Source organism: Pelobates fuscus, chromosome 7 (genome assembly GCF_036172605.1).
Source record: "Pelobates fuscus isolate aPelFus1 chromosome 7, aPelFus1.pri, whole genome shotgun sequence".
NCBI classification, from domain to species: domain Eukaryota; kingdom Metazoa; phylum Chordata; class Amphibia; order Anura; family Pelobatidae; genus Pelobates; species Pelobates fuscus.
The window spans coordinates 171462507-171490094 of NC_086323.1; the positions used below are offsets into that span (position 1 = coordinate 171462507).

General features: G+C 43.2%; 1 protein-coding gene across 1 annotated transcript in view; it reads left to right on the forward strand.

The window, feature by feature from the left end:
• Nucleotides 1–984: 984 nt before the first annotated feature.
• The window catches only part of PTPDC1 (protein tyrosine phosphatase domain containing 1), a 35633-nt gene continuing 9029 nt past the window's right edge, over nucleotides 985–27588 (forward strand). Inside the window, exons 1-6 of the mRNA XM_063426924.1 lie at nucleotides 985–1009; nucleotides 13289–13381; nucleotides 19860–20031; nucleotides 20866–20946; nucleotides 21878–21996; nucleotides 23586–23723. Coding sequence (XP_063282994.1) covers nucleotides 13300–13381; nucleotides 19860–20031; nucleotides 20866–20946; nucleotides 21878–21996; nucleotides 23586–23723 — 592 coding nt within the window. The 5' untranslated portion in view covers nucleotides 985–1009; nucleotides 13289–13299. The remainder of the gene's footprint in view (nucleotides 1010–13288; nucleotides 13382–19859; nucleotides 20032–20865; nucleotides 20947–21877; nucleotides 21997–23585; nucleotides 23724–27588) is intronic.

Genomic DNA, 27588 nt, shown 5'->3' on the forward strand with positions numbered 1-27588 from the left:
GAGGCAGGACTCATACAGTGCACAGTGGTGTCACACACTCGATGGTGAGAGAATGTGGCAACTGGATATATTCAGTAGGAGCCCATTGTACAGGGTAGATGTAAACAGATTCTCAACACACTGAAGAGCCAGCAGTTAGAATTCTGGATGCAGATGAACACATCTGATGGTATCTGTCATTTCGGATACATCTAAGAGCTGGATATTTCATTAAAGGACATGATTGCCTATCTCCCCTGCTAGAACTAACTCAGGCATGAGTGATACTTCAGGCTGGTTGAAGCAATGCTTGGACTTTCTTGAAGCAGGAAATTACCTACTGGTGATGTGCAATGACCACAGCTGCTTCTCCAACTTGAGATAAAATGACTGGGTTCTCTTAAGAATCTGGTGCCTCTATTCACAAGTAATTCATATTTCATTTGAACACCACTTTACTTCTTCATTTTATTGACATTACTGAGCTCTATAGGGGTACAGTACAGCAGCATTTCCCCTCAACCCCAGCCTTACAACTACATGTATATTTTAATGAGAAGACAAGTATGGATGGTAAAGTCAAGAGTTTTAGTCTTACTACCTAGAATGAAGGTTTTCCACCACATTCTAGATTAAACAGAAACTTTCTCTACCTTTATGCTTGTGATTCTAATATTCCGCCAGCATAATTAAATATATAAATTGTTGCATTAAATAGATGCAAGGTAGGCAGTGCCAGTTTAGAGAGTTACGGTTTTCCTGTAAAGTGTCAATGTGACATGTGGGAGTCGGGTCGCTGATAACATCACGTTGGCATCTATTTAAAGCCATGCATTTGGAAAGAATCCTGCCCTCCTCAGCTAAAAGGCCGGGTGGACAAGCATACAATTGTTTTCTGGCAATGCTGAATACATCCTACAAAAATCTGAAATGAAATTGCATTTCTGTTCTGTGTGAACATTCAAGAGAAACTTCACAATGTCCACAAGTCTTCTGTGCTTCCGATCATCCATCAAACGAAGGCGATCAGGTGAGACTAGACTCTCTTACCAACCCTTTTTGGAAAGTTGAAACCATAGATTAGTTTGTTTATTCTTTTTTTTGTTAGGAAACGTTTTAACGTATTCCATTTCAGAGATTGATTTGTTTTACGTTGTTTGCATAGTAGCTTATCAAGGAAGGTTTAAAATAAAATAATTAAATAGCAATTTCACATGAGAAATAAAGACACCTAGTTAAATACTAACAGACATATCTTGTTGAATCGGATAAGATTAATGGTGGCTGTTAGGGAAAGGAAAATTAAATGATCGGGTGAGAGGCAAAACAAAAATAATGGACAATTTGCAAGCTTTGTGAAGGTTAGAGAAGATGATTTTGAATATGTTGGTGGGTAGTTGACTGGATGCGACAATGGAATTTTAAGCTTGGAGTTCTCATAATTGAGAAAAAAGGGGCAATGGGCAAGTAAGAACATTGTTTAAAGTGACATTTTAAGAATATCCTAGAGCTGAAGTGACCAAAGGTAGGTTCACAAATTTTAGAAGACAACTTCCTTGAAGCTTTGCCAGGTTTAGGTTGGGCAGACCATCTTGGGAGCATAAAAGTATAAATCACAAAAGATAGAGCTAGGGGTAGCACAACAATTTTGATATGTACAGTGATATATGCAGTATGTATTATATAATAGATAAACAAATATATAGTTGAGTCCAAAATGGTTGTTGACAACCCAAGGTATTGCAAATAGGGTATGTCCAGTCTTTTTTAGAAGCTACTTAGTCACAAACACTGGCCAAAATTGGCGTTTACATTAGTTTTTTTTGCATTTTTCACACACACAGAAACAAATATTAACACTAACTTTGGCCCGTGTTTGTGACCAAGTGGCTACTAAAAAAGACTGGACATACCCCATTTGCAATACCTTGGGTTGTCTACTATTGCAAATGGTATGCCATCATGGGGCTAATTCTCATTCCTGGGATACCATACGGTCTCAAAGGCAACGTAACCAATCTGGCGAATTTCAATGTGAAAAAACTGTAACTTCCCAAAACACCATAAAACCTGCACACAATGGTACTATTTTACACGTGAGACATCGCTGAATACAAATATGTATTTTATTGCAGTAAAAGCAAACACTTTCACATTCACAGTTAAAATTTCATGCAGAACTAAAAAAAATAAAATTTCTTATTTTCTCCCATTTTTAAAATATTTGATTCTTATTAATTTATGTTTCATAGCTAAATATTTGATGTAAAATGAAAGCCCTGTTTTCCTTGAATAAAATTCTATATAATAAGTGTGGGTGCACACAATATGAAAGAGTTGAATTACAGTTGAAAAGACATAGTCAAATTCCAGGTTTTGTTTTGATCACAGCGTGTACATTTGGATCAGTCCTTAAGGTGTTAAAAACCACTAACAGGTGATGGGAATAATATTGATTAGAATGTCACCTGTCAAACAGTGGGATATATCATGCTTTAAGTGAACAATCAGTTCTTGAATTTCATGTGTTGGAAGCAGGGAAAATTGTCAAGCGAAAAGATCTGAGTGACTTTGACAAGGGCCAAATAGTGACGGCTAGACGACCGGGTCAGAGCATCTCCAAAACAGCAAGTCTTGTGGGGTTGTTACTGGTATGCAGTGTTTAGTACCTACCAAAAGTGGTGCAATGTGATGGGTGCCCAAGGGATAGGAGAGTCGTAAAAGTATCTACTAGACGGTGAATTGGTTTATATTCTAAAACACGGGTAAAGTTAGGTGTAATTTATTTCATTAGCATAAGCTGTAATTTAAAGATGACGGTAATAAATATTTTGATACTGTACAAATATATGTACTCTTGTAGTTGGCTTACATGGTCCTTTGTGTGTGTGTGTGTGTGTGTGTATATATGTATGTGTATGAACAAACTGAACACACTGAAAAAAATTATAAACGCAACACTTTTTTTTTCCCCCATTTTTCATGAGCTGAACTCAAAGATCTAAGACTTTTTCTATGTACACAAAAGGCCTATTTCTCTAAAATATTGTTCACAAATCTGTCTAAATCTGTGCTAGGGAGCACTTCTCATTTGCCGAGATAATCCATCCACCTCACAGGTGTGGCATATCAGGATGCTGATTAGATCTAATCAGCATGATTATTGCACAGGTGTGCACAGGTATGCCTTAGGCCAGCCACAATAAAAGGCCACTCTAAAATGTGCAGTTTTATCACACAGCACAATGCCACAGATGTTGCAAGTTTTGAGGGAGCGTGTAATTGGCATGCTGACTGCAGGAATGTCCACCAGAGCTGTTGAATGTGAATTGAATGTTCATTTCTCTACCATAAACCGTCTCCAAAGGCGTTTCAGAGAATTTGGCAGTACATCCAACCGGCCTCACAACCGCAGACCACGTGTAACCACACTGGCCCAGGACCTCCACATCCAGCATCTTCACCTCCAAGATTGTCTGAGATCAGCCATCAGGACAGCTGCTGCAAGAATCGGTTTACATAACCAAAGAATTTCTGCACAAACTGTCAGAAACCGTCTCAGGGAAGCTCATCTGCATGAGATACCGTGACGAGATCCTGAGGCCCATTGTTGTGCCATTAATCCACGACCATCACCTCATGTTGCAGCATGATAATGCAAGGCCCCATGTTGCAAGGATCTGTACACAATTTCTGGAAGCTGAAAACATCCCAGTTCTTGCATGGCCAGCATACTCACCGGACATGTCACACACTGAGCATGTTTGGGATGTTCTGGATCGGCGTATACGACAGCGTGTTCCAGGTCCTGCCAATATCCAGCAACTTCGCACAGCCTCCGAAGAGGAGTGGACCAACATTCCACGGGGCACAATCAACAACCTGATCAACTCTATGCGAAGGAGATGTGTTGCACTGCATGAGGCAAATGGTGGTCACACCAGAAACTGACTGGTTTTTGGAACGCCCCGGATCCCCCAATACAGTAAAACTGCACATTTTAGAGTGGCATTTTATTGTGGCCAGCCTAAGGCACACCTGTGCAATAATCAGCTGTCTAATCAGCATCTTGATATGCCACACCTGTGAGGTGGATTGATTATCTCGGCAAAGGAGAAGTGCTCACTAACACAGATTTAGACAGATTTGTGAACAATATTTGAGAGATAGGCCTTTTGTGTAAAAGTCTTAGATCTTTGAGTTCAGCTCATAAAAAATGGGGGCAAAAACAAAAGTGTTGCGTTTATAATTTTGTTCAGTGTATATATATATATATGTTTTTAAATGTTAGTATGCGATCACCATTTTATATTTTTGCTGGACCAGCAACAGGCATAAAAAGCATCAGTTAGTATGAACACTAACTTTGGACAGAGTTTGAGACTAAGTGGCTACTAAAAAAGACTGGACATACCCCATTTTGCATAAATAATGGGTTGTCTACTTTTGTAAATGGTATGCCATGATGGGGGTAATTTAAATTCCTGGACTGCCATACGGTCTCAAAGGCAACGTAGGTCCAGCAAATCTGGCAAGCCTTATATTTGACACTTTAAAGCAGGGGTTCTCAACCTTGTCCTCAAGGACCAGTCCACGGTTTAGGGATTACCTGGGTGTGTCTAAGGTGTTTAGAAAAAGACAAAAAAACACCTTAGAATCTAAGCTGTTTTTTTCCCCTTTTTCTAAACACCTTAGACACACCCAAGCAATCCCCAAATCCTGGACTGGTAGGGGGTCCTGAGGACTGGGTTGAGAACCCCTGCTTTAAAGTGACACTCCAGGCACCCAGACCACTTCTGCCCATTGGAGTGGTCTGGGTGCCAACTCCCACTACTCTTAAACCTGCAACTGTAATTATTGCAGTTTTTTTTATAAACTGCAATAATTACCTTGCAGGGTTAACTCCACCTCTAGTGGCTGTCAACTAGACAGCCACTAGAGGGCACTTCCTGGTTTCTAGCACAGGAAACCTGTGCTAGAGCGTCGTTGGATGTCCTCACGCTGTGTGAGGACCTCCAGCGTCGCTCATTTCCCCATAGGAAAGCATTGAAATGCATTTTCAATGCTTTCCTATGGGGAGCGCTAATGCGCATGCGCGGCATTGCCGCGCATGCGCATTAGGTCTTCCCGGCCGGTGGGTGGGATCAGTCTCGCCCACCGGCCGACGCAGTCAGAGGGAGGAGCGGTGGCGGAGGAAGAAGCAGCGACGTGGGACATCGTCGCTGCCTCAGATAAGTTACTGAAGGGGTTTTCACCCCTTCAGCAACCGGGGATTGTGGCGTTGGAGGGAGAGGGGACCTGCAGTGCCAGGGAAACGGATTGTTTTCCTGGCACTGGAGTTTCCCTTTAACTTTCCAGGGTGTGGAAAGCCACATATAATTTTCCAACTTTACACACTTTTTTTTTTTTATTTCTTTTTATATATTAAATTGTTTCCCATATATAAATATTTGATGTGAAATGAATGCCCTGTTTCCCCTGGATAAAATTATATATAATAAGTGTGGGTGCACTTGATATGAAAGGTGAATTCTGGTTGAACGGACATATAGTCATATTCCAGGTTTTGTTGTGGTCAGAACTTGGACAATTATTTCTGTTGCTAAGGGGTTAAACCTATCTGTCAAGCCTTTGCATGCTGTTTTTTTTTTTTTTATACTGATTTTTTTATGTCTTGTTAAATCTGCATACAAATGTTTTATCATTACATTTTTATTACTACACAATAACTGTCATAATAAGTTTATTTTGTAGCAAAATAATTCTGAATTTCCCCAACATAAATTTGTTTACTTTTGTGTGTATTTTGTAATACTTAAAAGGACATGCATCACTTGACAATTATTTTTAAAATCCGCAAGCAAACACTTTTTAAACATATATTTACAAACCAAAATTCCTAGATTTTACTAGAAACATGACGTAAAGTCATGATTTTATTAAAGACACGGAGGCGAGTATTATGCATATCTCTTTCTTTATTTCCTCAGCAGCAAAGATAGAGGAATATAAATATTATCAAAATGAAAGAAAAAACTGTACAGGCATAACGAGTAGCCAATCACATAACAGAGGAAGTAGCTATATAAGTCCTGTGTCTCCCACAATCCCCCTCTTTCTTGCGCAACCGAAGACCAGGTAAGATAAACGATGTCCCACTTGATCCAAACAGGAAACGGGAAACAAAACGAGAACTTCAAGCTAAAAAAGATAGAAAAATATGGTAATTTCCAAACTCAAACTGTAGACTTACCAAACATAAACGTGAGGGATCTACATGAAACATGATTCTGAAATAGAATATATACATGATTAGAAATCAATATAAAACTGTCAAATCATCTAAGCATGATAAAAACTACACAGTACAAAAACATGAACTCAATACAGACCCAATTGCCCACGTACTTGTATTGCATCGAAGCATCTCCAATCCCAAATCCACACCGGGAGGGTGGGAGGGAATAATACTCGCCTCCGTGTCTTTAATAAAATCATGACTTTACGTCATGTTACTAGTAAAATCTAGGAATTTTATTAAAGACACGGAGGCTCCTATTATGCAAGTTTAAAGCTGTGCTATCACCTGAGATGCGACGTGTTCAATTGGTCTGAAATAGAAGTCTCTGAAGGTCGACTCTCGGGACCAGTCCGCTGCGCGCATGATGTCCTCTAGGCGGCAACCAACTGTGGATGCCTTCGAGGCCATAGCACCCCTTACAGAATGAGGCGTAAAGACAGATGTGTCTATACCCGCTAGGGATAAAAGCCAACGAATCCAACGCGCCAGCGTCGGAGTCGATACTGGGCGATGAGGAGCCTTAAACGAAATGAATAGGGGATGGCGTTCAGATGAGCGCACCGCACGTGTAGCCTCTATATAGGCCTTCAAACAATCCACCGGGCAGAGCGCCGGACACAACGGGAATCTAGGATATACGAAGGATTTGGACGCCGACTTAGTTCTCCTAGATATGGTGAAAGTAACGCCATCCGGCGTAAACACAAAGGCACCCCAGTCAAGAGCCCTAACATCGGAGACTCTCTTACAAGAGACCAGGCAAAACAGCATAACCATCTTGGAGGATAGTTGTTTAAGAGTCAAGTCCTGGTTAGGGTACCAATCCGACAGAAAACGCAACACAATGTTGACGTCCCAAAATGTCGAAAACCGCGACCTAGGCGGACGGACGAAGCGAATACCCTTGAGAAGACGGCATACAAAAGGATGTTTGCCGATGGGTACACCTTCCAAACCACCATGACCGGCCGATATGGCCGATCGAAAAACATTGATAGTCCTGTACGCCTTGCCTGAGTCGAACAGGGCTGTAAGAAACCCCAGTATCAAGTGGAGAGGGGCAGATATGGGATCCACTGCCCGTTCCATGCACCAATCAGCCCAAGACTTCCATGCAGCTCGGTAAGCTGATCGTGTGCCCGGAGCCCAGGCGTTATCGAGGAGCAAGAGAGTCGACTGTGGAACGTCAGGGACAAGCCAGCGTCCCCTGAAAGGAACCATGCTACCAGGGGCAACTGGTGCTGGAGCACCAATTCGTGCGAGTTCCCATCCGGATCCAGAAGGAGGTCCTGGAAGTTCGGCAACAGACGAGGGAAGTCTATGGACAACTCCATCAGACGAGGGAACCACGGCCGTGATCTCCACAGAGGGGTGATCAGGGTCAGACAACAGTCGTGACGAACCAGCTTCGAGATCGTACGAGCGATCATGTTGAATGGGGGAAAGGCATACAGGTGGCCTGGAGGCCATTCTTGAAGAAAGGCATCCGTCGCCACTGCCGCCGGGTCCGGTCTCCAACTGAAGAACCTCGGTAACTGAGTGTTCAGTCGAGATGCGAACAGGTCCATCTCGAACCGACCCCACAACCTGTTTAAGCTTTGGAAGACCGAGGCGTGCAAATGCCAGTCTCCCGAGTCTCTCAAATGTCTGGAGTTCCAATCCGCACCTGAATTGTCCAGACCCGGAATGTGTTCCGCCGTCACCGAGACGTTGTTTAGGAGGCAGAACTGCCAAAAGTCCTTCGCCAGCAGAGCCAACATTTTGGACTTGGTTCCGCCCAAGTGATTTATGTATCGGACTGCCGATACGTTGTCCAATTTGAGGAGAACACAACAGTTCGCCTTTCCAGGGGTAAGGCTGCGAATCGCAAAGGCCCCCGCCAGGAGTTCCAGGCAGTTGATGTGTAACGACTTCTCTGCGTCGGACCATCTGCCCCCCGTGGAGATGTCGCCACAACGAGCCCCCCAGCCGTGCAAGCTGGCATCTGATTCCATGACCACGTCCGGAACGGAACCGAAAATTGCTTTTCCGTTCCAGGCTTCCATGTGTGCCAACCACCATACCAGTTCGTCTCTGGACTCCTCGTCCAGACAAAGTCGGGATTCGTACGATCGACCCGAACGTAGGTGTGACCCCTTGAGCCGTTGGAGAGCCCGGTAATGTAAGGGGCCTGGGAATATCGCCTGAATGGAGGAGGCCAGTAGGCCGATGATCCTCGCCAACTGCCGGACTGACAAGTCCGAAGCGCGAAGAGCTCGACGGAGCTCCTTCTGGATGGCTTTTATCTTGGATTCTGGTAAGTACAGGAACTGCCGCACGGAATCCACCTGGAACCCCAGGAACTCCATAGACTGGGCGGGTGTCAGGACCGACTTGTCCCAGTTCACCAGAAAACCTAGGTTCTGTAAGAGGTTGATCGTCCAGTCTAAATGCAACTTCAGGCATTCCAACGACTGTGACATGATCAGGATGTCGTCCAGGTAAATAATTAGTCGAACCCCTCGGGTACGGAGGAACGACACCACCGGCTTCATAACCTTGGTGAAACACCAAGGAGCCGAGGAGAGGCCGAACGGAAGGCATGTAAAACGCCAACGCCGTCCGTGCCAGGTGAAGTGCAAGTAGTCCCTGGATTCTATCGCTATTGGAACCGTGAAGTACGCATCCTTCAGGTCCAATTTGGCCATCCAATCCGACTGTCTCAGAAGGTCTCTGAGACAATGGATGCCTTCCATCTGGAAATGTTGGTAGCGTAGGAAGGCGTTGAGAGGGCGAAGGTTTATCACTGGGCGGACACCGCCCCCTTTCTTGGGTACAAGGAAGAGATTGCTCGTAAAGCCTGGAGTGGCGAACGGCAATTCTTCGATGGCGCCCTTTGAGAACATCTCCGCGACTTCCGCGGAGATCATCGCGTCCTGCTCCCGTGGGAGGGACAATTCCCTGGGGGTATACGTTTGGACCGGCAGGGAAACAAAATCTAGTTGGTAACCCTTTACGCATTGCAGAACCCAAGCATCTGAGGTAATAACTGCCCACCTTGGGTAAAATAAGGCTAGCCTCCCCGCCACCCGAACCTGATCGAGAAGGGAAGAAGGGGTACTCACCATAAGGGCGTCTGCCCGACGACCCACCACGGGGGTATCTAGAGCCCCACGATCTCCCTCTAGCCGGGAAGAAAGGAGGCGTTTTCGGGTCCTGGAGCCCTCGAGAGGGGAAAAAGGAACCTCTGTTGGCCCTGAATGAGCCTCGGAAACCACGGCCGGGAGGACGGTTCCTGCTACGCCCGGCCCCACCGAAAACCTTGGGCGCGAAGACGCGCTTCATATTAGCTTGCGCCTTGTCAATAGCCGTAAAGGTTTTTACATAGGACCCCATGTCCTTCACAAAGGATGTGCCGAACAACATCCCCTCATCGGCTGAGTCAGGTTCAGCTACGGTCATAGCAGCCAGTTTAGGGTCTATTTTCAAGAGAATAGCCTTGCGTCTCTCGGAAGACATAGCCGTGTTGGCATTCCCCACAAGGCATATAGCTCGCTGGACCCACCCGATGGCCACATCCATATCTAGAACTGAGTCGCCATTACGGGCTGCCTCAAGGAGCTCGTACAGCTTAGACAGGGGGCCCAGCGTATCCAGAATTTTATCCTGGCACCCTTTTAGGGAGTGGTCAAGACCCTTTTTAGGCTTCCACCCAGACTTATTAAGAAATTGGGCAATCTGAGGGTCCACTTCAGGGGTCTTACAGGCAGCGCCAGGGAGGGAAGGTCGTGGGCATTCGGCACGCAATTTATTGCGGCCTTCCTTTGACAGAGGTGTGCGAATCCTCTTAGCCACATACTGGGCGATATGGTCCGGAGGGACCCATTCGGCAGACCGCGGGTGACGCAGGTCGTCCGGGTCAAACAGGGGGTTCCCCTGTGGGTCTAAAAGCCCTTTTTCATTATCCCCAGCGGGGTCTGGCACTTTTCTACGGGGGACGGCAGAGGACCCAGAAGGGGTGACACCCGTAAGGGGTTGATCCTCGCCAGACTCGTCCTCCCCATAGGAGTCATATTCCATAACATCGGAATCATTGTCCACACTCCGGTCGGTATCCGACCCATCATCCAGGGCTCTAGCCCGTTTCCACAATCTAGCCTTTTTAGCCCGGCCAGGGGCTCTTGTGCGCGTGGGATGCGCGCTATCTGCGACCGCCAGAGGCGTGTCAGTCATGACAGGCAAAGCCTGCATCGAGGAGTGGGACCCGAGATGTCTAGCCTTTGCCTTCGCCTTACGGGCACCCGGCACAGTTAGGGCAGGGGAAGGGGACCCCGCACCCAGGGGGTTAGGGGCAGCCATAGAAGGCAAGAGCACAGACTGAAGTGACTGGGCAAAGGAGGATGAAACAGTCCCCATAGCGGAGGCAATAGCCTTTTCAAGGGAAGAAGCCATAGTAGCTTCTAACAAGGCCTGGAGTTCCTGAGAGGCCATAGCGCCCTCGGGATTATCTATCGTAAAATCCCCAGAGGGGACAGTAGGCCCATCTTTGCTATCCTGCATAGTGAGGTACAAGAGAATCAAAACTGAATACTAGAAAAATGGGTTGATTAACCCAGTAGAACAGAAAAAAGGGCTAAACCTGATCGTTGGTGTAGCAAGGGGACCCGTAGGAAAGGGACCGACCGCGCGGCACAGCAGGGTGAAACGAATGGTCGCCCAAAATGGCCGCCGCACGTGTCAGGGTGTGCCCGTGGACCGGCTCCAGGCGGGGGAAGGGGCGCGTGCACCTACCCGCGTGGGCAGCCCGCGAGAGGGGAAAACGAGCACACTCAGTCGCGTTCACAGGGAAAGGGCCACGCGGCTGAGATAGCGCCGGGAAGCGGCAACAGGGGCGGTAGGAGGGGAAAAACAGCCCGCGGCGGCGGGCAAAGCCTCTAAGGGAACCCCCAAATACACCAACGATGTAGGTACTAGTTAGTAATCAACGATAAATAAAAACGACAATAATGAAACAAAGCATAAGCAAAACTCACAAGTAAATAAAATGCAATGAGTAGGAGAGCTCAAGTAAAATACTTAGCTGTCTGAGGAAGCAGCAAAGAAAGAGGGGGATTGTGGGAGACACAGGACTTATATAGCTACTTCCTCTGTTATGTGATTGGCTACTCGTTATGCCTGTACAGTTTTTTCTTTCATTTTGATAATATTTATATTCCTCTATCTTTGCTGCTGAGGAAATAAAGAAAGAGATATGCATAATAGGAGCCTCCGTGTCTTTAATAAAATAAAGTGAGAACGTTTTGAAAAGTATGGAATGTATATAAACTTGCTCATATTGCATTTTTAGGCACACCTCTCAGCTAAGGGAGTTTTTCCAGTCTCCCCCTCCCCCTCCTTATTTACTAAGCGCCATTTTAGTTCAATACACTAGTGACAGAAATAGGGCATCATTTTTCAGCAGCAGGAGAGAGAAACACAACACTAGAGTCGGTGCTGTATCGATAGACTGATCAGACTCTCAATGTTCCTCTCCTGTTACGAAGTTGCAAGGTAAAGAGGTCTTCCAACTGCACATGAATAAATCTGTCAGGCATGCCCAGTGCACTTTTACAGCATTCCTAGGGATATGAGACTGATTGGCTACACCAGTATACCCCCTAGCGTGGATGTTGAAAGCATAAAAATCACATTTACCTGGTTTTTTTCAACCTGCTGAGTGAGGCAACTGCACCATTCAAAGCCAAAGCTTTTGAATAAGATAATTGTCCTAAAGTGATGCATGCCCCTTTAAAGGTGAGTTGTCATTTCTCAGGAATTGTAATTTTGTGTGTAGTAATTCTGTATAGTTGATAAATATATGTAAAAAATAAAATTTAAAGGGACACTATAGGGACCAAAACAACTTTAGCTAAATGAAGCAGTTTTGGTGTAGAGAGCATGCCCTATTTAGTCTTACTGCTCAGTTCTCTGCCATTTAAGAGTTAAATAACGTTGTTTATACAATCCTAGTTACACCTACTTGCATGTGACTTTCACAACCTTCCTAAACAATTCCTTTAAATAAAGATCTAATGCTTAAACTTCCTTTATTGTACATTCTGTTTAAGTTAGAATATCTTCTCTCTTGCTATGTTAGGAGCCTTCAATGCCCTGCAGGAGCCTTCTGTGTGTGATTAAAAGAACACTGTAGTGTTAACAATACATAGCTGTATTTCAAACACTACAGTACCGATGCACCTTAACATTTTGGTCCTTCATTTGTAAAAAAAAATAAAAATAAATTTTTTTACAAACTACTTACCTTTTCTCCAGGGGGGCAGGACTGCAGGCACCATAACAACTTCAGTAAGACTTGTTAAAATGCCTAGAGTGTCCCTTTTGCAATTTGTTTTCTGGCTGTGCCTGAACTGAATTGGAATAATTTTCTAAATTTTTAATATACATTTAAGATAAAAAAAAGAGTGTATCGTGAAATAAAGTTAACTGGATATTTGTAATGTTTTAAACAGGTGTAATTTCTAAAGAAGTGATGGTTCCACTTTAAGATATTAAAAATGAATAATACAAACTATTTCTTGTGCTGAGTACAGTTTGGTAAAGATTTGTAAAATACCGCTAAGGTGACACCAGTTGCAGAACAAATAAAAATTTAGGGTGGTCACAGGTTTCATTTTTTGGCAGTACCAACAAAACCTGTCATCTTTCTAAGTTGAGTCATAGTAATATCTATGAAATATGTTGTATTGACAGACTGTGCAATATCATTTAAGTCTCTGAAGAGGGGAAACTGTAGCTTGTTATATGTAATGTCAGTTGTTAAACTGCATGACGTGGTAATTCTGTTTATATTATTACTCTATATTAAAGCCAATTTTCTAAATGATTTGCTTGTGAATTTCTACTGTGATTTTCAAATTATTCAATCTGTGTGCTAGGCGTGACATTTGTAGATAAGTTATGTTTAAATATAAATAAATAAGAATGCAATATTTCTGTGTGGGTTGACTCCGTTTCTCTTTGTTTTTATAGTAGGCCCAGTTATGGCTTCCCGAGTAATGATACAGAATGAATTCCAATGCAGCTCACCCGTTAGCACCACGCAACTCGCAGACATGAGTGCAGGTAATATACTTTGCTGTGTATTATTGTAGTGAACACAAATGTGTTATCAGTTGACAGAATAAAGCCTACCGAAGAGATCACATTCCTTTTAAATTATTTTATTTTGATTATTAATATAGAGATGGGGCAGGTAACCTTCTGTACTCCAGATGTTGTGGACTTGGGCCGGCGCTCCCTATAGGCCAACTAGGTGGCCGTCTAGGGTGCTGCTCAAGCGGGGCACAGGCAGTAGCTCTAATGCTAGTCCCTCTATGAGGGACTAATTCTGTATTGCATTCCGCAGGTCATGGCACCGGATGCTAGGGAGCACTTACATAGATGCAGACCAGTGCCTGGTGGCATCAACCTCCGCATGCAACTACCACAGAGAGCTGCCCCCCACCGATTGAAAAAGCCAGAGCAGTGCAAGGGCGCATTGCTCGATTGCTCTCGCCCCTTGCCCTGTACTTGGGGTCAAGTGGGTGGGAGAATAGCGGAGGTGGAGCTGAGAGCGAGGCAGCAAGGTGCAATGTGGAAGCCTGGGACACATGGAGAGCCAATATGAAATTAAGGTTAGAGGGACATTTCATAGTGTATGTTTTAAAGAATGTGTGTCTGCCTGCTTCAGGTGGTGGGTGGGTGTCTGCTAGGGACAGTGTGTGTGTCTGTCTTCTAGGGATAGTGTGTGTGTGTGTGTGTCTGCTTGAGTCAGTGTGTGTGTGTGTATGTCTGCTAGGAACAGTGTGTGTGTTTGTGTCTGCATCTGCATGGGTCAGTGTGTGTATGTTTGTGTGTGCGTATCTGCTAGGGACAGTGTGTGCGTGTCTGTTAGGGACAGTGTGTGTGTGTGTGTGTGTGTGTGTCTGCATGGGTCAGTGTGTGTGTGTGTTTGTGTGTGTATCTGCTAGGGATAGTGTGTGCGTGTCTGCTAGGCACAATGTGTGTGTGTGTCTGCTAGGCACAGTGTGTGTGTGTGTGTCTGTCTGCTAGGGACGGTGTATGTGTGTCTGCTGGGGACAGTGTGTATGTGTCTGCTACAGATGGTGTGTGTGTGTGTGTGTGTGTCTGCTAGGGTCAGTATGTGTCTGCTGGGGAGAGTGTGTGTGTCTGCTAGGGACAGTGTGTGTGTCAGCCAACACAAGTAATTTTATGTCTGCTTGAGTCTGTGTGTGTGTGTGTGTGTGTGTGTCACTCTGCATGAGTCGGCGAATGTGTGTGTGCATTGGTCAATAATTGTGATTATGTGGATCATTGAGTGTGAGTGAGTGAATGAGGGTGTGTATGTATCAGTGATTGCATTTGGGCAGAAAGGACCATCTTATAAAAAAAAAAAAAAAAAAAATCAATAGTTTTAAAAGAACACTATAGTGTTAGGAATATAAACCTGTACTCCAAATACTGTAGTGTATATGTCCCTACATAGATTGAAATACCCCCCCCCCCCCCCCCCCACCATAAAATGATCTAAAAAGAAAAAAAAAGGGGGTTTTACTTTTATTAAAAATTGTCAAGCACCAAGACTCCCTCTGCACTGCTTGCCTCCTTACCTTGCTTAATGTCACTGATGGGACAACACTGGTCCAATCCAATGTTCTTCATGCAGGAGCATTGGGGACCTGATGCGCATAAGTGGCAAACTCTATGCACTTTCAACAGAAGATGTGCCTCTAGTGGCTGTCAGTGTGACAGGTACTAGAGGTATGTTTAGCCCTTCAAGGTAAGGCAATGTTTTATCTTGCCGAGTTAAACCTACAGCACCACTGTGGAGTGAATGGAGTGACAAATTTGTTTTTTGCCTAGGGAGGCAAAAATTCTTGCACTGGTCCTGTGTGGACTACATCTCTCCTGATGCTTTGCTAATATGATGGCTGTAAGAGCATTATGGGAGATGTAGTCCACATGATCTGGAGAGCCAAAGGTGTAGAGGATGGATACTAGCATCCTTCATGCAGAGAGGAATCACCGCTCATAAATTAACTCTTGAATCATTTTAATACAGTATCAGTTTGTCCCAGTGCCTCCAGGAATCAACCATGACTTGGCATAGACCTATTTACTTCTTATGGACACAATGGTGTTTAGGTTTACCTGATCCCTATCTCCCTCTGCCCGAAAAGGTGATTCCACCACTTCTAGATTTTTTCAGTCCAGGTTCGAACAAAACACAATCTTTTTCTGTCTGCCCTATTGCAAACTGGGCAGATCTGCGAACCTCTAAGCAAATGTTAACAGTTGTATTCAAAGTCCAAGCCTGTTTTATAAAAGAGATTTCAATGTGTGCAATTTTGTATAATAACGTGATACTGTGCATTGCACAAAAACGTTCAGGCAAGTCTTGGAAATCGGATGTTATCTCCTTGTCTTGGAAACCAAGCTGATCTTCAACTGAGCAATCGGAGACACTAACATAAATGCCACCACGAAGAGCAAACTGGGTTTCTATGTCACTAAACTGGAAGATTCTGAAAATATTGGAACGAGTATATTTCTGTTATCCATTCAACATACCACATTTTTCTTCTTTATCATCTGTCTTCGCACTATATAATTATGTCACTGGCTCGTGTGTCGCCCTCCCATTCAAAATCCCAGTACCTAAAACATGCTGCACTTAAAATTCCCATAGTTTATTTTCCTTGCTGGTTCTTTTACTGTATTTATAGTCTCATTTTGCTAATTGCAACATTTCTTTCCAAAGTCATTAGAATCTTTGCTGCAATCATACTGGAGGTCGCTGACTCTGTTTTTCCCTTTTCACTCAGTTTTATGAATGGGGAGCTATTGATTCACTTCGAGCAACAACTGATTATTATTATTATTATTTATAAAGTGCCAACATGCTCCGTAGCGCTGTTCAATGGGTGGGCTAACAGACACGTATTTGTAACCAGACAAGGAACAGAGGGATTGAGGGTCCTGCTCAATGAGGGAGTCGGTTAGAGTGACACAAAAGGTAAAGGTAGGGTAGAAACGTAGGTTGATACTGTATTTTTTTCACTTCCAAATCTCTTTAGTTTTCCTCAAACTAAATAAATCCAAAAAATGAATCTTTCTGCAGCCCATGTATGCTTTCTTTTCATAAAAGTTGATTGGAAGGTACTCAGTGAAGCGTAGCCAATAAGAGATCAGTGTCAGCTAAAATGTTGACTTAACTGCCCCGCAGCCAGTCTCTGTCCCTGCCTTATCTGTATTTTTAAGTATAATTTATCAACTTGTGCTAAGAAGAATGGTCCAGATTGCAAGGCGACAGTGATTGGCTGTGAGTGATGTTATCAGCTCGGTTCACACTGATCTCTCATACACTGTGCTGCAGAGTACCTACTTGGAATACATATAATACGGAAGTTGACTCGTGAAAAGTGGGAGATAGCTGTTACACTGCAAACTAATTTTTTTAAATGTATTTATTTATTTTTTTAACTGAAGAGATTTTCAAACAGCCAATACACTCTGAAATAGCCTTTTCCAGTTAACCAGTCAGAGGCCGGAGTAATGGAGGTATAGGATCAAGTCGTTATTGCAATAGAGAGAGAAGCAGCGAAAAAAATGTTTCTGAGGGGCAAAGAGTTTGAAATGTTGCACATATAATACAAGATACCAGTTACAAGCAAAGAAATGTTTAGTTACCATCCCCTTTCTACAATTTCTCCCATATAATACACTGCAATGCACATACCCTTTGTTTGCACTTGTCTTGAGTGGAGGGTGAGGAAGAAGAGAGCAAGTAACATCTGTTGGCCTTGAGAGTTTCTTACAAAAGAAACTGCTAAGCAAACACTTGTGTTTATTAACCCTTTCTATTACCACACAGCAAGCTTATCCAACAAATACTGAATTATACTGGTTTGCATTTTATCTTTACATAACTATATTTGCCAGAGATTAAATACAACATTACGAAACATTAAGAAAAGGACAAAGCTTAACAAGTGCACTTAAAGAAGTGCTAACCGTTACAAACCTAGCATCTCAATGGAATGTTATAGTGTTCCTCTAACAATTTGAATGTCTGTGGGCCGATCCTCCCCCCATCACCACCACCACTCAGTATGCAATAAATTAAAAAATCACATCTACCTTTCAGCCTACGATGTGCCGGTCTTTGCACTGCCACCCCACCTCCTTGCCCTCCCAACACTAACGATCTCAGACTATCCAATGCTTCCTCAAAGGGGAATCAAAATGTTCTCTATGAGATCTGAGTCTGACTCGCACTGAAAGTGCCTCTAGTGGCTGTGGCTGTCAGGAAGACAGACATTACAGGTGTGTTTAAACCCTGCAATTAAAACATTAACTTCCTCACGAAACAGGCACAGTGCACCCAGACCACTTCATCTAGATCCTTTTTTTTTTTTCTGCTTGCATATTCTTAACTTCTAAAATCACCCTCGGAGTTGACAACTCTATTCCTCTCTGCACCGAATGAAGCTAAACTAAAATGACTTAACAGGACCTGTGTTCTCACTCGTCCAGTTTTCATTTCAGTAGTAAATCATAGCAATTCTTATTAGTTGCTACATAGACCCTTTTACACACACACTTGCCTTGAGTAGTGAAAGGGTTAAGTATTCTAATCCATCCAGGTATACAGTATCTCCAATATCCTATTGGAACGCAGTATTGAGATTTTGTTTCCATGGTGACACTCCAGCCTATCCTGCCATTAGATGCTCCACATATATGTGTGCAGTGTGCTCTTAGAAGCTGGATCACTTGGTGAAGGGACACACAACATGCAAGAATCGCCCCGGAGACTCTCAGCTGTTGGCATCCTCAGCAACTTTTTTCACGGACGTAGACACTCCACATCAGATGTTTTCAACCATCTCCAACGGAGGCGTAGCTCCGCCATAGAAGTTTTATCTTCTTCAACGCATAGAGTGATGGTGGCTGTATCTGCAGTCGGAGAAAGTGACATGAATGCAAATATTTGCGAGCTCACACGTAATTACTTCCTTTTTTTAAATTCAGTTATCTCTGTTCTCGGGGGAAACTGAGGCTGTTAGTTTCAAGTATGGACTTTGGAATATGTTCTTCAAAGGTTCTTTAAACTTTCCCACGGGAATTGGGCTATTCTCCTGCTCTCTTCTCCAGGCAACCTATGTATCAAACTTTGTAAATACTCACTACTTTAAAAATAAGTTTCTGGAAAATATTCCAAGAATGTTTCTTATGTCCGTTAATACTCTGATGAATGTACTTGTTAATCTCTTTTTAATTAAAGTAACATATTACATGCTCAAAATTTTATTAGTATTTCCTTTCCTTGATATTTCTATTTTTTTTTTTTTTTTACTTTTACTTTTTGTTATGACAAGGCTGTTAGCATATTTAGGGGAAAATAAATGTAACTTTTTATTTTTTTTTTTACTGAGCCAGGATTTGTGAATAAAATAAGAATTTAATTATTTATTTTTTTAAAATTCTGTCCAATACAAGTGAGTTGGAAAGTTTTACCAATTAGCCAATTGTGGGCAAAAATGTGCAATTTAAAAGGGATTTTAAAGAATTGACAGTTTTATTGAATAACCACAGTTATTTGGCTAGCAGCTGTTTCTGTGTAGTCAGAAATCATTGCAAATGTTGGATGTATTGCAGGGTCACACAATTGCAAAACTGACCCATATTTCTAAACATTTGTTTGAACCAATAAATTTTTCTTCTTTCTTTCCATGAAATACAATTTTTATATTAATCTAAATACTATTTCAGGAGTGTAATGATTGAGGTTGCAGAATGGATGATGGATGGAATTTGCATGATGCTGTGTAAAAAAATAGCTGCCAGCTCACTTGTTGCATGTTCATTTATACATTTCTATTTACACAGGCTAATCATCCTAATATCTAAGATGTATGTCTTCAGCCAGGGATTCTCTTAAATATAATAGACAGGGCTGTATTTAAATCTTTGTTCACTGGATCATTGCATTCATCTCAACATTCTTTATATATATATATTTCAATAAGATATGAAATGTGCCTAATGGTAGCAATATGTAGATGTTTGATTGTAGATGTGTTTAACTTGTCATGAACCTATCTCATAAAATGCAGGATGGTAAGCTCACTCTGTTTAGGGAATAATCAAGAGTTCTGCTGTTGTTTGCCACTAAATTCTTGGTGTACATGCTACTCCATAGCGTAGCTCCCCTGGCTGTAAATTGATTAATATGGTTCACAGGTATTTTGATATATTATACAATTTGTACATTTGCTGGCAATCCTGCTAGCACAGGTATAGATTAAATGCAATTGTCTTCTAAGTGGCATAATGTCTCTGTTACGCAAGTCAGGTGCCCTTTAAAGCTAACACAATAGCAGATATGGTTCTGTAAATGGTAATTACTAAGATTTGCTTTGTTTAACTCCTCAGCATTTTACACTGTACAAAATTGAGGAATTAGACACATTTGTGCATTTCCTGTTCACTCATAGAAAAGGAGACCCAGATTACTCGGCTGAGCTGAAAATTGATTGAATATTAATTTTTCATTTAGGAAATGGTAGACGTCCTACTTCAAAATATACAAAGGTTGGCGAGCGTCTGCGCCATGTCATTCCCGGTCACATGCAGTGTTCGATGACTTGTGGAGGACGTGCCTGTAAATATGAAAACCCAAGCAGATGGAGTGATGAGGACCAGGCTATAAAGGGTCTTTACTCTTCCTGGTAAATGAATTGGTTGTGGTATGGAATTGGGAAGCCCTTATTCACACTTCATTCTATGGAATTCTCCCTACATAGTGACAATAAGGGAAGCATTATTGAAAAATTACTCTCACTTTTATTTCAAGTCATTATTAAAATTAGTATTTAATGTGATTTAGTTCATGTTTACTTTTCTTATATCTATTAGAGTGTTTTTTATTTTTTTATAGCAAATCACATTTCTTTACAACATCAGAAATAATAGACAATTGTTTTTTATGTATAATCATTATTGAAGATTTTTTACATACATTGTTTTAAAAAAACATTATAAATATAATACATTGTATTTCAACAGCATTTTAACAATAGAGAAAGATACATTTTTATTGTACATAACATCTTTTTTGAGGACATTCATTTATTTATAATCATCAGCATCAGACCAATGTTGTAACAATGTGTCATTGTTATCTTGGAGGTACAATATGTACATATTCTTTGATACTTTCTCTTTTGAGTAAACCACATCAAGTGCTAACCGAGAGATAGGAAAACCAAATAGAAAGAAGAGAAAAGAAAAGAAAGGGAGGTGTGTGGGTGGAGGTTGAAAGGGAGACAGTGTTTTTTTTAATTCTGGAAAATATGATCTTTTTTTATCATCAACAATTATTTTACTCTGAAAATATTTGTTTATGAAGGAGCAGTTAGACTTAATTAAAAAAAAAAAATATTTATTCATATTTTGATTTGAAGTTTGAGAAATGTATCTTTACAAGGCTAGGAATAAACTATAAAGATTTCCACAAAACAAATATGAGTTCTACATTTTTCTTCTCGCCATATATTTTTCAGGATTACCGACAACATCCTGGCAATGGCACGACCTTCATCTGACATAATTGAGAAGTTTAATATAATTGAACAGTTCCAGAGGTAATTACATGGGTAAACCAAATAACAATCCTGTATTAACATAATCTGAAATGTGTAAGAACGACTAGATTCAGATAGATAGGTACAAAGTGAGTCTAAGTATTGTGAGAGCAAATGAGCACTTTTTATAGTGACCTTAACCCCTTAAGGACACATGACATGTGTGACATGTCATGATTCCCTTTTATTCCAGAAGCTTGGTCCTTAAGGGGTTAATTTTCTAGAGTAGGGGTTCCCAACCCAGTTGTCAAGTACTCCCTACCAGTCCAGGATTTAGGGATTATCCTGTTGTGTCTAAAGTTTTTTTTGTTTCCTCCTAAAAATAGCCTTAGACACAACTGGGTGATCCCTAAATCCAGGACTGTTAGGGAGTACTTGAGGACTGGGTTGGGAACCACTGTTCTAGATACCTGGTTACAAGTTCCATCCACACTATTTTAAAGTGACATTCTAATCACAGCTAATGAAGCTTATCTCAAACCGTCATTGCCATCCAAACTTGAACATTTATATAGAAGAATATTTGCACCATAACCACTACAATGGACTCTTATGCAACTTATGTACTGTGTTTTGCGGAAGAATGCAGTTTCACGTGTGCTCATTGCAACCAGCATTTCTTGTATATAGTTACAGGCCAACTGATTAGAGGCACAAGCCAACCTTTTAGAGTTATGTTGCGTCTTAACATGTCAAAGTATTTTGGATGCAGTGCAAACCGACAGAAACTGTATTCGGTAATGTGCTACCATATTTGCCAGTGTTTTTCCATTCAGGAGGTGATTTATATTCACCGTTAGCTGTAGTCTGCATTCACTTAAGTGTTTTTACTTGCTCATTTTGTTTTCTTAACTAATTAAGTTGTCAGTAAATAAATACGAGAGGCTTTTTTTTTTCAACCTGCTCCTTTTTTTCCATTTTTTTTCTGAAGCCATGGTATAAAAACAATAATTAATCTGCAGCGCCCTGGGGAGCACGCCAGCTGTGGAAATCCTTTGGAACAAGAAAGCGGTTTCACCTACCGTCCGGAGGCTTTCATGGAAGCTGAAAGTGAGTCTTACCCTGCTGTTTGTTCTAATTAATTATAGAACACCCCCAGTGGCTGGTGGAGACCTGTTGTGTTAGGCACTACACACTGCCTGGGAAGATAGGGTCTTGTGTAATATAGCAATCAGCAGGTTGGAGGAATGACTACTGCATTTTAATAGTAATTGGAAATTGAACGTAGACCCCCACAGTGAGTGGAATTGTTTCATAACATCCTTGATTCCTAAACAATACTGCAGTTACTGATATATTATTTCAGTGTATTAACGTATTATGATTAATTGGCTATATTTTAAAATATTTTTTATTTAAGATGAATACAAAATTTTGTTTACGACATGTTATTTAGTAGAGCAATTACGAAGAACAAGGGAATCACTTATTTTAGATGGAGGCAAGCACTCCAAAAATGTGTTTATTGACATAGAGGGATTGTCAGAATTGTTTAAAGGGGACTGCATGTGTAAAATAGGCTCCAAGCATAGTTGGCAAGAGTCATTTTACTAACATGTTAAATGCAAACTAACAAAGTTATTTGCAAATTAAATGGAAAATCTGAGACAAAAATAGTTGATCTGGAAACATTCTCCATCCCAGCGGTAGTCACAAATGATCTATTTTTGCTTCAGTTTTCCAATTCTGATTTAATTTGCACAATAACTCTGTATATGTATAGCCTTTCAATACAGCCTCTGCAGGTAGATGTGAATCAGCTAACGTTGTTTTGAGTAACACCAGTCTGTGATGTAAGATTTTAAGAGTCACCATTATCAGAAATTGCTTATGCACTATAATATTTTGTTAAAATATGTCTATGCCGTGTGCTGGTAATTTAAAATCTGTTCTGCTGAAAAGATTCCAGCTAATTTTGTGCATTTTTGCCCCAAACATCAGCAGTGAGTTTGAAGAACCATTTCTTGTTCCTTGTACATTGGGAAGTTCTGAGCATCTTTATAAATCACACAATTTGATTGTTTGTTAAGATCGCATGCTCTCTGCGTTTTCATCAGTAACTGTTTCTAAGGATTTTTTTTTAAAATGGAGTGTTCACACTGATAGGTCTTTAAGTGGTAATTCCAGTTATACTTACTGTAACCTGCTTAGATTGTAGGGTTATTTCAAGCACCATCACTATTTCAGTGATTTTAAGTGGTGATGGTGCTTGGAGCCTGCTTGTGCAGTGCTTCGCTATAAAAAATGCTGCACATACCGAGTGTAACCAATCTGCTGCCGGAGGTGTAACTCCACCTCCGGCAGCGTCATTAGGGTGAAATCGGCCAACCCGGAACTAGAGTTCCTCCCTGGCTAATGTCAAATCTATGCAGCTTTGTAATAAAAATGTTTTGCAGCAGAAGTAAAGCAATGAGTAAATGTGCCTCGTGCCATGCATAGACCAACCAAATCGAGAATGAGATTCATTGACCATTGATTATTATATATTTTATCAAATAGTTGTTGCAGCTCTAATCCAGTGTAATATTGTCATGAAGAAAATAACATTTACTGCAAAAATGAATGATTACCAGCTAAAAGTAATAATTTATAAATTTACATATGTACCCAATATAAATGGAATCTTTTCTTTATTTCAGTTTACTTCTATAATTTTGGATGGAAAGATTATGGAGTTGCGTCACTTACAACAATTCTTGACATGGTTAAAGTGATGACGTTTGCGTTACAAGAAGGCAAAGTAGCCATTCACTGCCACGCAGGGCTTGGACGCACAGGTAAAGGGTCGTCGTTTGATTCTTTTTTTTTTTTCTCTATAAAATGATAGAGGGGAGAATTCTGCTATCCAGCTGGTAAATGATTGGTTTTCTTTCGAACAAAGTATCTTAATAACAGAGGTTGAAAACACAAGACATATTTCAGTGAATAAAAAGTTATTTTTATTTGAATTTTTAATACAAATAAATGTGTTTTGCAGTACATTTTACTGAACATTTATTTTTGATCCCAGTAAAGCATGAGAAAATATGCAAATCTCTTTTAGGAACTTCTGGAGTGCAAGAATATAAACATAATTTTGTCCTGAAACTTTTAATTATTATTATTATTATTTTACTGGAAGCAAACTGACATGGCTGCATTAGTCCATTCAGGCTGCCTCTCCTGTTTCCCACTGAAGAAAATGAATGTATATATCTGTAAAATTAATCTTCCAGTAAATTAACCTCATCTTAAATGGATGCTCCATGAACCATAACCACCCCAGTTTGTTGTTTTAGATATGATGCAAGGGAGGCTAAGGGATGCAGTCTCTCCTGCCAAATCATTTTCAAACAGTTTGGCAAAACTGTAAAGAATTTTTCAGCTTCTAAAGCCCACCTCTGTGTTTGGGATGTCGTAGTCATTGTGTGACCAAAATATTTGTGTGGATTTAGCTCACATTGCAATGACAATCTCTCAAAGACAGATATACAAGAAATGGTGGAAGTGCACTCAACCCTTTATCCAGGAATCCAGGGTGCTCCAATGGACAAGTCCCAGTACCAAGAAAGGACCAAGTATAAAATTGTTAATTATAGAAAGTAATCCAGGCACTCCAACGAATTCCAAAATAGGAAATTTATTAGAACCAGGAACTACACAGCAACGTTTTAACCCCTTAGGGTCTTTATCAAGCTTGATAAAGACCCTAAGGCAGTGATGGCGAACCTTTTTGAGCCCGAGTGCCCAAACCGCAATACATGCCAACACACAGTCCGCTGAATACACACACAGTCTGCTGAATACACACACAGTCTGCTGAATACACACACACAGTCCGCTGAATACACACACACACAGACTGCTGAATACACACACAGACTGCTGAATACACGCACACACACACACACAGACTGCTCAATACACGCACACACACAGACTGCTCAATACACGCACACACACAGACTGCTCAATACACGCACACACACACTGCTGAATACACACACATACTGCATTGAGGTGTGAGGTGCTGTGTGTGTGTGGGGGTGCTGTGTGTGTGTGGGGGGGGGGTGCTGTGTGTGTTTGTGGGGGGTGCTGTGTGGGGGGGTGCTGTATGTGTGTGTGTGTGTGTGTGTGTATGAGGGGTAATGTGTGTGTGAGAGGGGTGCTGTGCTGTGTGGGGGGTAGGGGTGCTGGGCGGGGGAAAGGGTGCTGGGGGGTAGGGGTGCTGTGGGGGGGGGGGGGTAGGGGTACTGCTGTGGGGGATAGGGGTACTGTGTGGGGGGGGTAGGGGTACTGCTGTGGGGGGGTAGGGGTACTGCTGTGGGGGTAGGGGTGGTGCTGTGGGTGGTAGGGGTGCTGCTGGGGGGGTAGGGGTACTGCTGGGGGGGTAGGGGTGATGTGGTGGGGTAGGGGTACTGCTAAGAGGGTAGGGGTACTTCTGGGGGGGTAGGGGCACCTGTGAGGGGGTAGGGGTACTGCTGTGGGGGGTAGGGGTACTGCTGTGGGGGGGTAGAGGTACTGTGTGTGGGGGTAGAGGTACTGTGTGTGGGGGGTAGGGGTACTGTGTGTGGGGGGGTAGGGGTACTGCTGGGGGGTAGGGGTACTACTGTGGGTGGTAGGGGTACTGCTGTGGGGGTTAGGGGTTCTGTGGGGGGTAGGGGTACTGCTGGGCGGTAGGGGTGCTGTGGGGGGGTAGGGGTGGTGCTGTGAGGGTAGTGGTGCTGTGGGGGGGGGGTAGGGGTACTTCTGGGGGGGTAGGGTTGCTGTGTGTCAGTATCCCCCCCTCTCTCCTTCTTACCTTTAATGAAGTAGGGGAGGGGGGGGAAACACAGCCATCCCTGGTGGTCCGGTGGTGGTAAGCACTGCAAGGGGAGGGATCTGTGAAGCAGCTCCCCTGTCCTCCCACGCGATGCTGTGTGGAGCGTTGCCATGGTAACGCTCAGCAACACTCCACACAGCATCGTGCGGGAGGACAGGGGAGCTGCTTCACAGGTCCCTCCCCCTGCCTCCCGACACGGAAGCAGAGTAGGCGCCTGCCCAAAACAGGCAGTGATGGTGATGGTGATGGTGAACCTATGGCCGCGTGCCCACAGAAAGGGCCCGGCGTGCCACCTGTGGCACGCGTGCCATATGTTCGCCATCCATGCCCTAAGTGGTTGAAACGTTGCTGTGTAGTTCCTGGTTCTAATAAATTGCCTATTATTTTGGAATTCATTGGAGTGCCTGGATTACTTTCTACAATTAACAATCTCTCAAAGACACACTGAAAGAGTTAATACCAATGTAAGAGCACTGGAAGGTGTTATATAGCACAGCCAAATCTTGCTATAATCCAATGCTCAGAGCCTTATATGGCAAAGCATGTTCACAAAGGTGGCTCTCTAATTAGTCGGCTTAGGCGGACGTCTAAGGCTTCGTGGCCGCCTAAACCGTTTTAGGGCAGACTGTGTCGGGTCCTCGGTCAGTGAGCTAGAACCCGACACCAGGAGGGGGCCTGGCGGCTTACTCAGTATGCCGCCAGGTGCGATGACCCTCCGTGCCGTCTGCCTGGGAGGAGAACACCCGTGGCCTCTGGTCTGCAGCTCCGCAATGTGCAAAGCTGCAGACCATGTGGCCAATCAGAGTGTTGCCGTGGGTTACCACAGCAACGCCCTGACTGGGTCTCGCGCAACACATGTTCTGCAGCTCTGCACATTGCGGAGTTGCAGACCGCACATCACCACTGGACCACCAGGGAGCCCACCAGACCACCAGGGAATAAAGAACTCTGGACCACCAGGGAATTAAATAAGGTATTTAATCTCATGCCCTCTCAGACCACCATTCCCCCCCTCCCTCCCAGTATAACCTGTCCCTCACACCATTACCCCCTCCCTCTCAGTAACCCCATCACTTTTACCCCCCTCCCAGTATACCCCCTCCCTCACTCCATCACCGCCTCCCTCCCGGTAACCCCTTCACTATCACTCCCTCCCAGTATACCCCCTCCCTCCCAGTAACCCCTTCACTATCACCCCCCTCTCAGTAACCCCATCACTATTACCCCCTCCCTCACACCATTACCTCCTCCCTCCCAATAACCCCCTCACTATCACCCCCTCCCAGTAACCCCCTCACTATGAGCAGTCTCCCAGTATATCCCTTCCCTCACCCTCCCTCCCAGTATCTCCTCTCACTATCACCCCCTCCCAGCATACCACCTCCCTCACACCATTACCCCCTCCCAGTATACACCCTCCCTCACACCATCACTCCCTCCCAGTATACCCCCTCCCTCACATTATCATCCCCTCTCTACCAGTATTCCCCCTCCCTCCCAGTATCCCCCCTGCCTCACACTATCACCCACTCCCTCACAGTATTTTCCCACTTACAGTATTACCCCCTCCCACACACCATCATCCCCTTCCTCACAATATCACCCCTCTCCCACACACTATCGCCCCACTGTCCCTCACAGGATCACCCCCTCCAGACAGGATCAACCCGCAACACACACACAGGATCACCCCCCACACACAAACTGTCACCCCCTCACACACACTGTCACACTCTCTTATACACACTGTCACCCCCTCACACACACACACACACAATGATGCCCCCCACACATTGTCACCCCCCACAATGTAGTATCACCATACTCACACACTGTCAGCC